Source organism: Rhinolophus sinicus, linkage group LG11, assembly GCF_036562045.2.
Source record: "Rhinolophus sinicus isolate RSC01 linkage group LG11, ASM3656204v1, whole genome shotgun sequence".
Taxonomy (NCBI): Eukaryota; Metazoa; Chordata; class Mammalia; order Chiroptera; family Rhinolophidae; genus Rhinolophus; species Rhinolophus sinicus.
The window spans coordinates 16,363,010-16,381,016 of NC_133760.1; the positions used below are offsets into that span (position 1 = coordinate 16,363,010).

The 18,007-nt window shown below is 38.8% G+C and overlaps 1 protein-coding gene across 1 annotated transcript in view; it reads right to left on the minus strand.

The window, feature by feature from the left end:
- Positions 1-18,007, minus strand: part of LOC109453176 (putative ATP-dependent RNA helicase TDRD12) — a 30,321-nt gene that overhangs the window by 8,655 nt on the left and 3,659 nt on the right. The window contains exons 2-11 of the mRNA XM_074314435.1: positions 17,346-17,504; positions 15,486-15,622; positions 13,785-13,904; positions 12,795-12,850; positions 11,406-11,491; positions 6,381-6,570; positions 5,729-5,818; positions 4,758-4,852; positions 4,093-4,169; positions 681-761 (exon numbers count right to left, since the gene is read on the minus strand). Of these exons, the coding sequence (XP_074170536.1) occupies positions 681-761; positions 4,093-4,169; positions 4,758-4,852; positions 5,729-5,818; positions 6,381-6,570; positions 11,406-11,491; positions 12,795-12,850; positions 13,785-13,904; positions 15,486-15,622; positions 17,346-17,504 (1,091 nt within the window). The remainder of the gene's footprint in view (positions 1-680; positions 762-4,092; positions 4,170-4,757; positions 4,853-5,728; positions 5,819-6,380; positions 6,571-11,405; positions 11,492-12,794; positions 12,851-13,784; positions 13,905-15,485; positions 15,623-17,345; positions 17,505-18,007) is intronic.

The following is an 18,007-nucleotide window of genomic DNA, read 5'->3' on the forward strand; positions in this document are numbered from 1 at the left end:
AAGCAGGGCATCCTAAATCATCCCAAGCCAATCAGTAGATACAGCATGACCTTCCACCTCTGAACTGGCTTAAATTCTTTGTTACTCTGGTGGCTTCAGAGCAGCCAGTTACTTGGAATATACGTGTAAGAGTGTTTTTAGGTTGGTATGGTAAGAAATCTTAAAAATAGGTATGAAATATTTTGTGGATTAAACAAGTATAAAATGAAGTTATTACTCTATTGTTAACAACTTGTAAGTGAATACTTTGAGAATCTGGCAGGACAAAAAATATCCTCAAGTTCCACACTGCAAATAATTAGTTTATCCAACAAGTGATAAACCTGTCCAACATCAGAAAACTTGGAAGAAAGCAAATACCAACCCATATAAAGTCAACAGCCCCCAAAGATCAACTATATCTAATTTATTTCATAAAATTGTTCACTTCACCAAGAGAATCAGGAAGAGGAGGCAGAAAATGACTATTTACAGTGGAACAGAGTTTTAAACAGAAAAATCTACCTTACGTAAATGAAAAAAAAAAACTAATTTCAAAGTCTGCAGAAGACACTGCATGTATGTTTTTTAATGGGGCTGCAGGTCTGAAATTAATACTAAAATCATATTAAATTCTCTAAGCTTATAATTTTATCACCATTATTTCAATAAAAAATTTAGGCCAAGAAAAGCATTCGTACTTCACACAGCCATTCTTCTCATTGTAGTCTTTCTTCTCAGTCAATATAAGTGGTCTCTCATTTGACCTCTGACATAAAGCACTAGAAATCAAAAAAGCATTTATTAAAATTTGTGAACCCATTTACCCCAATCCTGAAAATACTTTTATTTTCTGGGAGAAAATTTAAAAAGCACCACTGAGGAGTAAGTTGTTCTATATAGGTAAATTTATGTGAGAACTAGAGCTGAGCCCTTTAAGTAAAAAAAACCATTTTGACCGTTCTGGTGTTTGCCAAGAGGGAGTTAAACCCACTCTAGCCCATCTCTGCTACTGATTATCACTGGAAACCAAACAAAATACAAACTATAGGAGCAAGAAGTTAAAACGTAAAAAACAACCAGAATCATGGACAGTTCCCTGGGCTTTCACCTTCTATCTCTTAGTGTTGACCTCAGGGTGACCTGAGACTTAGAACTGTGTAAAGGACGTAGAAATCAAAAACTCTGAGAAAAACCCTCTATTTCAAGCCAGAGAACCAGCAATGGAGGCTTCAAACAGAGTGTGGGGAATCCTCACTGATTTTTTCTTCCTCTTTTTCTCTCCTGGCCCTGCCCAAGGCCAGCTCTGATCACGGGACTGCATGCTACAATGGCAACAGCTGTGCGGTCACCTAAAACCCTAAGAGAAAACGTTCCCCTCCCTCTAGAGGAACTAGGAAACAGGGAGTCCATGGTCTAAAGACTGTGTAGGGACAATCTCCATCTTTTTATTCTCTCATTTCTATTGCTGTTTTGCTCCACAAGTGGCCCCAATCACACAGAACCACATGGCAGTTTCTCAGACAGAAACCCATCCATATGGCCAGAGGAACAGGGAGATGGAGCATCTGGAAAATGGTGAATGTGAAGAAAATACTGGAAAAAGAGAAAGATATAGGGGAGAGAGAATCCCCTATTTCTGTGTATGACCCAGCATAAATCCCAGGGTCATCCCAAGTTGAGCATATTCAGAACAGACCCAAGTCACATACTAAAGATTTGGAAACTGAGCTAACATTATAATGAACACTCACAGAAAGAGAGACAGAATTGAGGTCTGAACCTAAGGGAGTTGTTGACTTCCTGCTAAACGAAATGAACAACAAAAACAACAAAATTAATATTCTACAGAGGACTTTAACAGAAACCAGAGCCTCACATCATAATATTCAAAATATCCAGAATACAAACCAAAATTACTCAACACAAAAAGAACCAGGAAACTCAGATCAATTATCAAAGGAAAAGATAATCAACAGGTGCCAAACCCAAGATGGTTCAGAAGTGGTAATTATTAAACATTTTAAAGCAGCTATTATAGCCATGCTCCATAAAAAAGGAAAGATGAGGGCCGGCGCCGGCCCAGTGGCTCAGGCGGTTAGAGCTCTGTGCTCCTAACTCTGAAGGCTGCCGGTTCAATTCCCATATGGGCCAGTGGGCTCTCAACCACAAGGTTGCCAGTTCAATTTCTCGAGTCCCGCAAGGGATGGTGGGCTCCACCCCCTGCAACTAAGATTGAACACGGCACCTTGAGATGAGTTGCCTCCTGGATGGCTCAGTTGGTTGGAGCGCGGGCTCTCAACCACAAGGTTGCCAGTTCGATTCCTTGAGTCCCGCAAGGGATGGTGGGCAGCACCCCCTGCAACTAAGATTGAACACGCACCTTGAGCTGAGCTGCTGCTGAGCTCCTAGATGGCTCATTTGGTTGGAGCGCATCCTCTCAACCACAAGGTTGCCGGTTCGACTCCCGCAAGGGATGGGGGGCTGCGCCCCCTGCAACTAGCAACGGCAACTGGACCTGGAGCTGAGCTATGCCCTCCACAGCTAAGACTGAAAGGACAACAACTTGACTTGGGGGAAAAAAAAAAAGTCCTGGAAGTACACACCATTCCCCAATAAAGTCCTGTTCCCTTTCCCCAATAAAATCTTAAAAAAAAAAAAAAAAAGACTATGGCTTTAAAAAAAAAAAAAAAGGAAGGGAACAATGAAAGTTCTCTGCAAAGAAATATGAACTACAAAACTGAAAATTTTAGAACTGAAAAGTGTAACACATCAAATAAAATGTTCACTGGATAGGCTCAATAGCAGAATGGAAATAACAAGAATCAATTCAGTTGAAAACAGATACATAGAACTGATAATCGAAGAATAGCAAGAAAAAAGGTTGAAAAAATGAACAGAGACCCAGAGACCTTTTGGACAGTCTCATCAGTCTCAAAAGGAGAGGAGAAAGATATGGGTACAGAAAAAATATTTATAGAATAACTGCTGATTACATCCCAAATTTGATGAAAGACAGAAACCTACAAATGAAGAACCTTTACGACAGGTTCATAAATGTAGAACCTTAATGAACCCCCAGCATAAAAAAAAGTGAGAGAAATGACACCAAAGTATATAATAATTAATTTGCTCAAACCTGTAATAAAGAGAAAATCTTAGAAGCCACCAGAGTTCCAAACAGAAGGACAAAGAAAAAGATGACAGTAGATTTTGCATTGGGAACAATGCAAGCAAGCAGAATGTGGGGCAACATCTGTAAAATACAGGGGGAAAAACTATCAACCTAGAATTCTATACCTAGCAAAAATACTTTTTTTCAAAGATGAAGCTGAAATAAATTTTCAGACATACAAAAGCTGAAAGAATTCATCACCAGTAGACCCACAATGCAAGAAATAGTAAAGAAAGTCCTTAGATAGAAGGAAAATGATACCAAATAGAAACCTGGAACTACACAAAAAGCGAAAAGCATCAACGGTAAGTACTTAACTGAATATTTAAGATTATCTTCTTATTTATTTAAATCTCTTTAAAAGATAACTGTTTAAATAAAAATGATAATAGATTCTAGATTTATTACAATTGCATAAATAAAATGTATGACAACACTAGCATGAAGTCCAGGAGGAGAGAAATGGAAGCATACTATTTTAAAATCTTACACTATATGTGAGATGGTATATTACATCCTTTCTGTGATGTCATTAATTTCACTGGCATGTTTCTTGATGAGGACAGGGTTACAGTCAAAAGTCTTTGACACTCATCTTCAAGAAGCTAACAAACTATCCTTTGCTTTCCACCAACCTGTATTGCCATTTGGCCCACATTTGTGCATCATTTATTTACATTAAGAGCACTTTGTTGGACCTGCCTATGTAAACTTTACCTGACAAGGTAACAAGGAGACTTTAGAGCCACTACCAGTTTTTGGTCAAATGTGCTGCCAACTAGTTGTCACAACATTTTTCTTTTAAATTAATAAATGTTTAATCAAAATTTATGGGGCCAGTCTTTTTTTGAAATTGAATACTTTCCTATCATTAATTTGATAGAACACTGTATAATACAATATTATACTTAAGTTTCTGGTCAATTTTCAAATCATACCTGGCTGCTGGTATATCTGGATCAGCATATATGGTTATGCCTCTTTTTGTTGGCCAGTACACGGAAGATTCAACACACTGTAAAAAAATATTTTTTAGAAAGAATATGTATGCTACCAAGATATATAGTCTTGACATCAAAATCCCATGGGAATTATTCTCATAAACCACCATCCCAGATAATTTTCAGACAACACAATCACAGAGACAGAGCTGGAAAGCTGGGTGATTATGCCATTGCAATAACCACTAGATTTAAGTGTCCAAATAGGCAGATGGCATTTCAGATAATCAGTATTTAAAATGTCCTGTAATTACTTTCACCTCTCTTGTCAAAGGAACTGGAGGAACAGGTTAGACTTGAACTTAACGATTAGTATGTCCCATAATCCCAGATTTTCACACCCTTGTTAAAATGAGAATAAATACCCAATTTTGTAGAGAGGCCACTAGGCCAAGAACTAGGCATAACAAGAGGGGAGCTGAGTTATTTTGTTATTTTGAAACAGAACAAACATGCAACTGTATTTTTCCATGAATGAAATTAGCCAATGATTTTTTTTTTAACAGAAAATACAGTTTTGGCTCCTAGTAGATTTTAAAGGAGAATATTCTAAAATTAACATTATATGAACTTTATATTTAAAGAACATTTAAAAATACAACCTTATTTACATCTTTTAAAGAGACGCACTGTTGTTTCTTCTCAGTTTGTTTAGGTGAGCCTCCCAATGAATCCATTTTACATTTTATAGTTTTATCTGTAAAATAAAAATGATAAAAGGCTACTTTAGAAAGTGTTATTAAAAATAGAAAATAGGACAAAAGGGATTATAACAAAAAAGTACTATCATAAAATCTTAATACATGAAATTCCTATTGAATAGGGTTTTGTATTAAACCTTACTTGAGGGGATTAAATTTAAAAATCTTGTTTCCACTCTTATTATAAAAAAAAGTTTAAAAAAATCCTTACTGGCTTACTAAGAATTAAATATAATTTACTTTTCCAACTTGGCATACTCTGTTTCCCAAAGAGGGCCATAACATGTCTCCCAACACACATGCTACTCTTACAATGTGACTTTGTCACTTCTCCCATTGAGAGATGGGCTCTGTATTCCTTTCCCATGAGCCTGAGTGGGTTTGTAAACAACATGGAAGTGACATTATGTGACTTCTAAAGGTAGATCACAAAAATGCCATGTATTAAGGTGGCTGGATGGCTCAGTTGGTTAGAGCGCAAGCTCTTAACAACAAGATTGCTGGTTCGATTCCCAGGTGGGTCAGTGAGCTGTGCCTTCCACAACCAGATTGAAGACAATGAGCTGTCGCTGAGCTGCCAGTGGGTGGCAGGATGGCTCAGTTGGTTAGAGTGTGAGCTCTTAACAACAAGGTTGCTGGTTCAATTCCCACATGGGATGGTGGGCTGTGCCCCCCGTAACTAGATTGAAAATGGCAACTGAACTTGGAACTGAGCTGCGCCCTCCACATCTAGACTGAAGGACAACGACTTGACTTGGAGCTGATGGGTCCTGAAAAAACACGCTCTTCCTCAATGAAAAATTTTTAAAAAGAGAGAGAGTATTCATATTTTATGCTGCCTATGAAAGGGAAGTGAGCCAAGTAGAACTTACCCATGATCATAGGCGTTGGCCCTGGGTCACCCACATGGTTGGGCCATGGATGCTGGAGAGACTGCGCCAGAAAAGTTAAACCCTGTGATTCTGAGAGAAAAAACACATTTCAGGATTACAGCAGCATGAAATAAAACCCAAAACAGAAATGTGAATTCGTTGGTGTACTGCTGCTCTTACTTTTCTATAAGGTTAGAGGAGGCATTGCTCCTTGGTGGGGAGCAATGTGAAGCGACTACAGAAAACTGAATGTAGAGAGAAGTTACTTCATTGTCAATGACGGACTCTTCTCATCTTTTCATGCTAATAAATAAGTCGCTCTTTTTAAAAGTATCTAAAGCTCTCAACAAACAAAAATCTGTTTTGGTGATGTCTTTAAATTAGGAACATACAGACTTCTGAAAATAAAATTCCATATTAACAAGAAATTGAAAACAGTTTTTTCTGTTCTCATAAAAACGAACTGTAGCAGCTTTATGATGTCAGAACTTTTCACAAACTCACTAGGATGAAAACTAAAATATTAAATTCAGAGTCTAAGTCACAGTTTTCATACGGGTAAAAGCCTATATGACAACTTATATCAATACACTAAGATTTCTATAAAAAAAGACAGTTTAAAGGAAACATATACTGATGACAAGCTACTCACTTTCCATTCCTTGAGAATTTTTTCCTTGCAAAAACATTGGCCAAAGAGTAAGTGCCGGATTGAGTTCATTGGAAAAGGAGGCTGACTTTATATTCAATCTTGATTTCTCTAAAGAATCAAGGGTTTTATTTTCCATGGGTGATACATAACACGCGAAGTTCTTTGCAACCAGATCATCATTAACACAAACCTGTACAATTTTAAACATTTCATGAATAATAAGACAAATATATAATCAAGTGACTGTTCAGAAAATATTCTAAATTTAACTGCAATTTTGATCTTCAAAAAAATTATTTTATAAAACATAATTTGACAGAAATTGATTTTGTGACTTCTGCACTGGTAATGGTGAACTAGATACTTCTGACCAACCCTCCTGATAAGAAAGAAAATTAAGAAGCTGTATGAAATATGAGTATGTTCTTTTAAAAGCACTGAAGAACTAACACAACTTTGCCAGGCAAAGATCTAGGGGGAGGGCAAAGACAAAACACAAACCATAAAAGGAAAAACTGATAAATCAGACTTTATCAAAATTTAAAATTTCTGCTTTTCAAAAGATACTGTTCGGAACAATCCAAAGACAGGAAGAAGATATTTCTAAATAATATATCTGGATGGGTGTGAATCCAGAATATATAAAGAATTCTCAAAACTCAATAAAAAGAAAACAAACAACCTAATTAAAAAATGGGCAAAAGATAGTAATCAAAACCGTATGGTACTGGCATAAAAACAGACACATAGCTCAACAGAACAGAATAGAGAGCCCAGAAATAAACCCACACATATATGGTCAATTAATCTATGACAAGGAGGCAAGAATATACAGTGGAGAAAGGACAGTCTTTTCAGTAAATGCTGTTGGGGAAACTGGGCAGTCACATGCAAAAGAATGAAACTGGACCACCGTCTTACACCATAAACAAAAATTAACTCAAAGTGGATCGAAAGACTTGAATGTAAGACCTGAAACCATAAAACTCCTAGAAGAAAACCTCGTTGGTAACCTCCTTGACATCGATCTTGGTGATGATTTTTTTGGATTTGACACCAAACACAAAGGAAACAAAAGCAAAAATAAACAAGTGGGAGAATTAAACTAAAAAGTTTCTGCACAATAAAGGAAACCTTTAACAAAATGAAAAGACAGCTCACTGAACAGGAGAAAATATCTGCAAATCAATATCTGATAAAGGGTTAATATCCAAAATGTGTAAAGAACTCATATAACTCAAAAGAAAAAAACAAACAATCCAATTAAAAATGGGCAGAAGATCTGCAAAGACATTTTTCCACAGGAGACACACAGATGGCCAACCGGTACGTGAGAAGATGTTCACCAGCACTAATCATCAGGGAAATGCAAATTTAAACTACAATGAGCTACTACTAAACAACTACAAGAATGACCATGAAAGATTGAAAAGGACATGGAGGAAGTCGAACTCTCATACATAGCTGATGGAATTGTGAAATGGTCAACCACTTTGGGAAACAATTCGGTAGTCTCTTAACGCCTACAATAGCATCCAAAAGTTTGACTCCCAGGTATTTACCCAAGAGAAATAAAAGCTCAGGTCCACAGGCAGCTTGTACATGAATATTCATAGCAGTTTTATCTGTAATTATTCAAACTGGCCATGACTCAAATGTCCATCAACAAGTGAATGGATAAACATAGTATCGTATACAAAGTCTGACAATTAAGTTCGCAAACTTGTTGCACCGCTGTTGCTAACCTTTTTTTTGATACCAGAGGGCTTATTCATTATGAATTTGTACCAACTGGACAAACAATTGACCAAGTTTACTTGGAAGTGCTGAAAAGGCTGCATGAAAAAGTTAGACGACCTGAACTTTTCGCCAACAATTCATGGCTCTTGCATCACAACAATGCACCAGCTCACACGGCACTCACTGTCTGTGAGGGAGTTTTTAGCCAGTAAACAAATCACTGTATTGGAACACCCTCCCTATTCACCTGCTCTGGCCCCCAATGACCTCTCTCTTTACCGGAAGATAAATGAAATATTGAAAGGAAAACAGTTTGATGATATTCAGGACATCAAGGGTAGTACGACGACAGCTCTGATGGCCATTCCAGAAAAAGAGTTCCAGAATTGCTTTGAAGGGTGGATTAGGTGCTGGCATCGGTGCATAGCATCTCAAGGGGAGCACTTCGAAGGTGACCGTAGTGATACTCAGCAATGAGTCATGTAGCACTTTTTCTAAGATGAGTTCACGAACTTAATTATATGACCTCATATCTAGACAATGGAAAAGTACTTGACAATAAAAGGAACAACGTGGATATATCTTAAAATAACTTTGTTGAGTGGGAAAAAAAACAGGCAAAAAAAAAGAGAACACCCTGGGATATACATCCTTGTGTTTCCTTTGAGAGCTGGAAAAGGATTGTTGGCCTTATTTTTCTTTTTCTGGCAATTATGACCTCCTGTACCCCAAGTAAGTTCTCTCTGCTAAGCATGCCTTCTCCACTTCACTACCTTGAAGCAAATTATCACCCACACACAACCATATACAGGGAGAAAGAGAGATCTACCATTGAAAAACAGTAAGAAAGAAGCAGGTCAGTAGAGAACTTGTTTTAAAAAATGTTTTTTTACAAGACTGGTCCTAGAGCCAACAGACTGGTCCTACAGCATTTTTACCACATTGTAAAATAAGTAATGAAAAGTCAGAGGTAAAATCAACAAGGATGTGGAGGAACCCAAAATACAAAGAATCACAAATGAACTTTATTATAAACATAATCACACTGAAGAGGGTAGGGAAGAAAAGAACAAACCTGCTGTAAGACTAAAGACACATTTCTTTTTCACAGGAATGTGACTTAGCAATTCTGAAATTACGTGAATCAAATAAGTATACTGGAGCTAACAGCAGCAGGTTTCTCACTATCAGAGACAGGTGTCAAGAATGAGGAAAAGGGAGGTGCTGGATTGAAATCAGAGGTACCAGAGCTGTTAATATATGTACAAATGGATAGATCTGGAAACAAATGTAGACATACCGTGTTTCCCTGAAAATATGACCCGGCCAGACCATCAGCTCTAAAGCGTCATTTGGAGCAAAAATTAATATAAGACCGGGTCTTATATAATAATATAATTATATAAGACCCGGTCTTATAGCAAAATAAGACCGGGTCTTATATTAACTTTTGCTCCAAAAGATGCTTTAGAGCTGATGGTCCGGCCAGGTCGTATTTTCAGGGAAACACGGTATGTGTGCATGGGGTAGTATATATACACGTATTTCCTAACTGTCTGCTGAGAGGCCCTACAATCAATGACATCCATTAGCAATGAGCACACCTAGTAGTACCCTGATCTTGAAATCCTAATGGTTCCCAATAAAAGGAACCACTTCTTGGAGAAGTAGTTGATTCTAGGGCTGGGGCTGGAAAATGACCAAGTTAGCCAGGAGTAACTTGTAGTACCAGAAAACAGAGTTTTCAACAATGATGGGGGACATTGAAATAACACATATACCACTCTGAAAACGCTAATGGACAAATCTGTGATAATATGAACAAGAAAATAATGACATTAAAGGAGTATATTCTCCAGAGTAAAATAAATATCCAGATGCCCACAGTAAGATAAACTATTGAATCAATAAGTGGGGAAAAGGGATAATTCCAATTAAAAATGTAGACGACATGATGGAAATGGGCAAACACCACAGAAATAAGTTTCGCAGGTAAGAGTCACTGATGGATATTTGCACAGTCTCAAAGTATCTCCCCAAAAAATACTTAATAATTTCAAAAGAAAAACAATAGTAACTCTTTGGAGGAAAAACCTAGCAGACACCACCTTATTACCCAGCTGATCAGGGTTAACATGACTAGTAAGAAGACATATCAACATCATGAAGCTTCTCCCATGATGCACTGAGAAGCACTCAGTATCACTTCTGTAGCACTCTTGCTAAAAATGTAGAACCTCAACCTAATCATAAGAAAACATCAAACAAACCCAAATTGAGTGACATTCTACAAAATAACTGGCTGGTACTCTTGAGAAGTGTCAAAGTCTTAAAAGATGAGGAAAGACTGTGGACCTGCCAGGTTAAGAATGAAGGAGACATGACAATCAGATGCAGTGGGGGATTCTGGCCCAAAGAAGGGAAATTAGTGGGAAAACCGGCAAAATTCAAATAAGACCTATAGATTTTCTAAACATGGCATTTTATCACTGTTAATCTTCTGATTTTAATCGCTGTGCCATTGGTTTGTATGGTTAACATTAGGGGAACCCAGGTAAAACATATACAAAACTCTGCACAATTTTTACATCTCTTCTGTAAGTGTGAAGTTATTTCAAATAAAAAAATTAAACAAAAAAAATAATTTAAAAAATGAAAAAGAAATAACAAAAGGTAAAAAAGGCACAACAAAAAAGTTATTTCAAAATAAAATTTTTAAATAAATCCATGGTTTAGATGCCCTCTGTGGGCCCTGAGCATCCTAATCTGCACCTCCATCTACCTGCATACACGGTCAGAGCTGCACCTTGTGCCAGCCTTCATAAAGGCAGCCAGATGAATGTTAACAGCTAATGGGGGGGGGGCCTCACAGGTGATGCCCACTTTCTTCCTACTGTGTTATCTGAATTCTTTACAATGAGCACATATTACACACAATGAAAAAATTATGGGGGAGAAAAAGCAGTGAACTAAAACCATACTAAATGTATGTATTATAAAAATTATGTCCTCTTAGAAGAGAACATTTTATACCCATCACTATAGCAATAATTGCTTGTCCATTACTACATAAAATACTGTCTAAATAAAACACTACAGTAATTTTTTTAAAATAGTTAAAAGAAGAAAACACAAACCTAACTTTTGATCTAAACCAGACCTTGAAAGATTAAGAATATTTCTATGTTGTGTGAATGACATTGTTTCCCTTGGTGTTTTTTCTTCATTAAAATAAAAATGTTTCATAATGATAAAATAGTTTTAAAATACAATTCTTTCACTTACTTTTTCACTTCTTATAGTCACATAAAGGTAAACCTCAAAAGTATCTTCTTCCACAGCACACAATTTGGCTTCCACCTGGGTAGTTGCTAAATAGCATAAATGAAAACACAAATTAGTTGATATTAAAAAGTATACTTGAAACAATGATGACTAACTCCCACCTATATCTCTGCTAATCACTTCTGATTACCCAGCACCACAATACTTATAGCTTCCTCTAAAAACGGATCGTAAAGCAGAAGGGGTCTGGGGCCACGTGGGTGAGTCAAGGGGAAGCTTTCCTGGCATGGAGTCAGACTCGTATCCCCTGTCCCGCTCCGCAGCATCTCCTTCTGCCACCCTATCACCACCTCCTTGAGCACAGTTCTTGGCCCTCTCTTCTCTTCCAGTGACTCGCACATCATTTCCAGTCACAGTCTTTCATCTGAGTCCCTCTACCCCTGCAAATGGTCACGGATCAGAGCGCTCAGCTACTCTCTCAGAGACTTAATACTCCAAACAGCAGCTCCATGTATGGGTACCTATCAGACACTATGCTAACTCCTTCACAAACGTATTTCATTTCACTCTTAACACAACCTTTGAGGGTCACCGCACAGGTGAAAGACCAGGCTCAGAGCAGGCTACCCAGAAGTAACAGGGCCGTGTTCAAACCTACGTGCTCTGCACCCTCCAAACCTGTGTCTACCAGCATCCCCTCCATGGACTCACAAGGACCAAAACTCCAAAACCAGCGACCTTCCCATTTCTCCCAGGTGCAAAACATCTGGCTGTTCCTTTACCCAGACAGTGGGGCGGCAGAGGAGAGGGGCCAGCACCCCAACAGGTACAGGCAGCACCCCAGGCATTTCACCCCTACTGCTCCTCAGAACAGCCTTAGGAGTAGGCAGTTACTCGGCTCTTTACTGACAGGGTTAAGACAGATGACACAACTGAGACTATGTTGGTCAACAACATAAAGACAGCACACTACATAGGCGCTCTGAGACATTCTATACATCTCAACTTAGCAATCATGAGGATTACACAGCAAGTTAGGCTTTTCATCAATTGTTGGTTCAATGAAATGCACGTAAATTTATCTTGCAGTGCTGCAGCGTCTTTGCAAACTAAGAGGCAGGCGTTATTATTGTGTAAGGGTCCCTCCCCCAAACAGCCCCTTTCTAACTTCACTTGTCAATTACTGACGTCCACATCCACCCTCAGAATCCCAGAGGTGCAGATTCACTGTAACACTGGGGTGTAAGAAGCTCCAGGGAACTTATGCACCCGTATGAGAAGGGTCAGACAGCTAAGCACACACACATCTACACCCCCTCACTCACAGAAGGTGAAAGCACCTTGGGTGTCAGTTCAAAGCAGGCTGCAGTGATCATTAACTTGCCTTACCTTTGAGAATGTTCTGGAAGTACTGAATAGCTGCACTGTCCCACTTCTGGGCGGGTCTGAAACAGTGAACAGATGCAACTTCATTAAATAAAAATCTGAGGCCAGTACAACACCATCATTTGGTAAACCATACACTGGATGTTTCTCACATTACATGTTGAACGTATGATGCAAGTAAGGGGGTGCGTGGCTCTGGCTCTGCTCTGGGGTGATGATCCCAGCTGCTCGTCTCACCACTGCCGCCTGCACCAGTGCAGAGACAGCTGAGAAAGGGCGGGCCCCTTCCTGGGGCTTCCTGAGTGACCCGTGCCCACCACCATGGCATTGTCTGTCCCAACACCGTCGTCCCCGGTTGTCTGGGACACATCTGCCTCCCCAACCAGAACACAAGCTCCCTGGGGTGGGGCCCCAGAGTGTGAGGTGCTCAGCCCAGGCACAGAGGGAGGCACCCATGAAGTAGAAAAGAGTACAAAGAGCTTCAACATAGGTTCTTAAGTTAAATGTGGAAATAAGACAGTATGTTCTCACATTCATTAAAAGCTCCGTGCATATGAATGTCTATAAAAGCACTGAAAAAAGTCTACAAGTTCAGAGATTGAACAGGTCAGACAGGCCTCCCAGGAGGGAGAAAGCGGGGCTGAAGAAGAATGCAACAGACTTTTTGTTTTTGAAGCTCCGTGATCCTATGCATTCTTTCTCTTTACAGTTGATTTATTGCTTTTTGCAAGTTAAAAAAAAAAAAGAAGCCAAAGAGCACAGAGCTCAGGTCCCATTCTACACCCCTCAACTGCAGCCTCTGGAGATGGGGCCGCCCAGGGAATTCTGCTCACGACCGGTTTGACACACACGGACTCAGAAGACACCTCTTGAAGGACAGAGAGACCTTTGAAATCGCTTAGCACTTCTCAAGAGGAGTTAATTTCATACAAGCATCACATACTTAGGTTAAGAATTTCACTAATGATTCAACACGTCAGAAGCTATACTTACACAATTTCAGCACTGTCTTCACAGAAGTCAATGTGTAATGTAACAGGTTTTGTGCAGTACAGTCTGAATTTTTTTGCTCTGTAGGGAAGCTGCATAAAAGTTTCTACTGCAACTCGGATGCTTGACAGTGAAACAGAAACAGTTCCGTTATGAAGAAAAATTGTATATAACATAGTTCTTTAAATCACATCAATATAATTAATACACTTAACATGAAACACACAAAAACCAATTCTTTCTCTTTCATGTAGCCACCAACAGCAGGAAGTACTTGGAGACATTTGCCTAAAAGGCTGAAAATTGGCTCTCAGAGGATAAAAAAAAGTCTCACTCTTTTTTCTGTATAAAGCATATACATATAGTATTTACACAGATACTCAGTATATCTTTAATGTTAAAATTTCATGACATGGGGGCGGGGAGGGATTAGTAAAATGATGTCTAATGAAACTTCATACACTGAGAAACACTGGGTAATAATGAACAAACCTGGGAAGCAAATTCTATTTAAGATTTTTAAGTATCCATTTCAATACATGACCAGAATTACCGTAAAGTTTCTGTAAATGAGCAGATGTTTTAGTAATTAGTGTTTGCCAACTTTGCACAAAAGACCTGGAGGACTGAGATTCGATAAGTAAGCTGTTCAACATTTTTATTTCCAGTTTTTCAGACAAACGACAGATCACTTCAACATACCATTTCCACATAAACAGGGCCGGCTCGGCATCTCAGGTCTCAGCTCAGAAGAAAGTGGCTGCACTACCTGCCCGTCGGGGCCTCCCCATGCCCTGTGTAATCATGATTCTCTTGCCCCAAACAAACTAAACTTAAAACTCAAAATACTAAAAGAAAATAGCCCCTGTTTAACACAATAGTTATTTTTACAACAATTATGGTTACAAAGGTGCAGAATCACAAGTTAGAAATGCATCTTTTTTTCTTAAATATCTGCAAATTTCCAATGTCTGATAAGTCCTTCTGCCGAGTGAAATTCTATTCAAGATAAACCTCTTACTGCAGTTCAAGTCTATTTGGTGCGTCTCTTTTGGAAGAAGGGTCCCCATATTTATTTATTAAACTGATATCCTCTTACTCTGGGACAAGAAGCTATTAAAAAAATAACCACAAACACCAAAACTAACTTAGTGTTTGCTAATGAACTATGATGTGTGGTCCTGGGATCCATGAGGGTTCATTTTGAGTGTCTCTCGCCTTACATGACAGTCACATCCTCACTTTGTTAAGATAACCAGGAATATACTTGAATATATGCTCTGCTCTCCGCCACCTGAGGCTGGACCAGCAAACTGCCCCTTCTGTGGAGATGAGTTTCTCTCTGCCCCCGGCAGCATCCTTCTTGCAGCCACGCCTCCCTAAAAGACCCACATCATCACGTGAACAAACTAAGAGGCCTGGCCAGGTGAGGCGAGCAGCTGACCAGGAACACCTAGGAGATGCAGAGCACCTGCCTTTTCCAGGAAGGAAGGCAGAAGGTGGGCTGGAGCTGCCTGCTGAGCCTGCGTTCTGACCACTTGCTCCTGCATTCACTGCAGGCAGAACTGGAACCTGCAAGTCTTGAAGCTAAAAAAGATTCCGATTTATGATCTCTTATCTCCTTACTCTGAAAGCTGACACTTTCCTTTAAAACTGACTTTTGTCTCCTTAAAGAGCACGAGGCAAAAAATAATTCATACGTACTTTTTAGATTTCACTGGAATGGACTTGGCAAAATCCACAAGGAAACATTCTGCCAGGTAATGGTCTGCTGAAGACACAATTGACTTAATAACAGCCCTGCACCAGCACTTGAGCTCCTGACAATACACTACACAAACCTACAAACAAACAAACAAACAAAAAAAAACTTCAGTGTTAAAATCTCTAGCCACATAATGAGAGCTAAAAGGTGCTCCCCAAATCATCTCAGCCTACATTTTACCTTTCAGAAGAGGAAACTGATTCAAGGAGGCTGACCCTGGTCAAGCTAACTAACCACTGCTTGTTGGGGAAGCGGGACAACCTCAGGAAATAAGAACACAGGGGATCTGAATTCTATTTGGTTTTCTTACTACCATCCTTTTGACTGCTTAACTAAGGACCATTTTTAGAAATTAAAGAAAATGCATTGCTTTACCTTCTTAAATCAGAAAACAAAGCTTACAAATGATTGTCAATCATGCGCCAGACCGATATTGAAACCTCAACCCCAGGCTCATCTTCCCCATTCTCCTCCCGTGGTTTTTACCACCCTCTGACATTTGTTTACTACCTGCCACAACTGTACATCAGCTGCATGACGTGGATTTTTGTCTTTTTTGTTTACTGCCATACTCCCAGCACCCAGAACAGTGATTGGCATGTACTAAGTCTTCAAAAATGACTTGATGAATGATTGAATAAATAAATGCCGGCCACCCCCTTTTAGGGAAATTGCCCTCCTGAATTGACAGGCCTTAGCATCCTAACTGTCCCATAGGGCTGCCAGGCCAAAGTTGACTCAACAGCAACCCAGACAGATAAAAAATAAGTTGACCACAAATGTACAAAGTGGCCAACAGGGAAGAAGTGGGCCAGTGGAGATTCCTGCCCTTGGGAATTCAAGTTGGAAAATATAATGCAGCCATTCTGCAAGGAACAGGTTCTTGAGAGCCAGCCTCACAGGACTCAAAAGATAAATAATTCAAGAGAAATTCTGCCAAAAGATGGAGGGTTATTTCTGTTTAACGCTTAAGTCAAAGTAACCTGTAGGAATGGTATGAATAGATCATTCACACAGCCAGTCAACTCTGAACTGATGGTATAGTAGGTCTTCCACTGGCCAAAAATGGGATGATTTAAGCATCAAAAACAATGATTACAATTGACGAATATATTAAAAAGCCTTGAGTTGCATACAGTACTTAAAAAATGAAAAAGAGGAAAATAAAAAATCTCTGGATACCAATGTAGATAACTAGGCACAAATCACTTTGCTGAAAATTGGTAAGAAAAAAAAGAATCAAGCAATTCTTCTGCCTTCCCAGTATGAATTGTATTATGTCAAGGTAGCCAAACAGTCCTAATAGAGGAGGGGAAATGCCCTACAGAAGAATTCCAGCTCCTAAATGCAGAAAGAATGTGAAAATGACCATTTTGCAAGCCTAAGTGAACGTGTTGATTTGGGCAGTGGTGGTCACGGGATGGTGCAAGCATTGTATGGAAAGCTGACGGCACCAAAATGGAGGCATCAGCCCTAGACCAACAACACCCACGACCTCTTTGCTGAGGTACCGACACCTGTGACGATCTCATACACTAACCCTCAGGTTCCCAGCCCCAGGAGGATGGCCCCAATGCCTAAATTTAGATGACGCTCTGTTGCTCCACGTGAACCTTATACAACAACTGAAACTTTCCGTGATTTGCCTAAATCTTCTGCAACCCAAAGAACCTAACACAAGGCAATGATTATAAGCAATTAAAATACTCTAAAAGCTTTTATCATCTTAGTTGCCAAAATATCCTACATTTTGAGTAGTATTTCAAGCCATGGTGCTTAAAGCACATTTAGATACATACCTGCCCTTCTTCCAACATCAATGGTTTTATTTCTACATCTCCAAACATGCTATTATAGAAGTCATTCATGGCACTATTTAGTTTTTGATAGTCCATTTCATGATCTAAAAAGGGACTGCATCCTTTTATAATAACCCAGAAACAACCTGGATCTTCAACCTGTAAAATTTTAAAGGACAATGCATGATTTAAAAGCAGAACCATAAAGAAAAAAGAAAAAAGTGAAAAATTAAAAAGTAGAACCATAAAATGATAAACCTTAGAATCACAATAACTGTTTCTGATTTAAGTGATCTAACAAATTCCTTTGTCTTAAATGGTCAGACCAAAGATAAAAAACAGAAGACTCTCAATACATATGTATATCATTACGCTGTACACCTTAAACTTACACAATGTTATGTTAATTATATTTCAATAAAACTGGGAAAAAGACCAAAAAAATAAAATTCTAAAACATGTCACCAATAATATGTAATTCTTAATTATGTGTTGTGACTCAAAAAGCAGAGATCGATGTCCTTGAGCTCCTGTTATTTTGAAAATATCCATAATAAGATACAAGAGCAAGGTTCAGAACAATGTTTTCGGTATCCTACATCTTTTGTAAGAAACATAAGGAAATATAAACATATGTACATTTTGCTCATATTAAAAGAAGT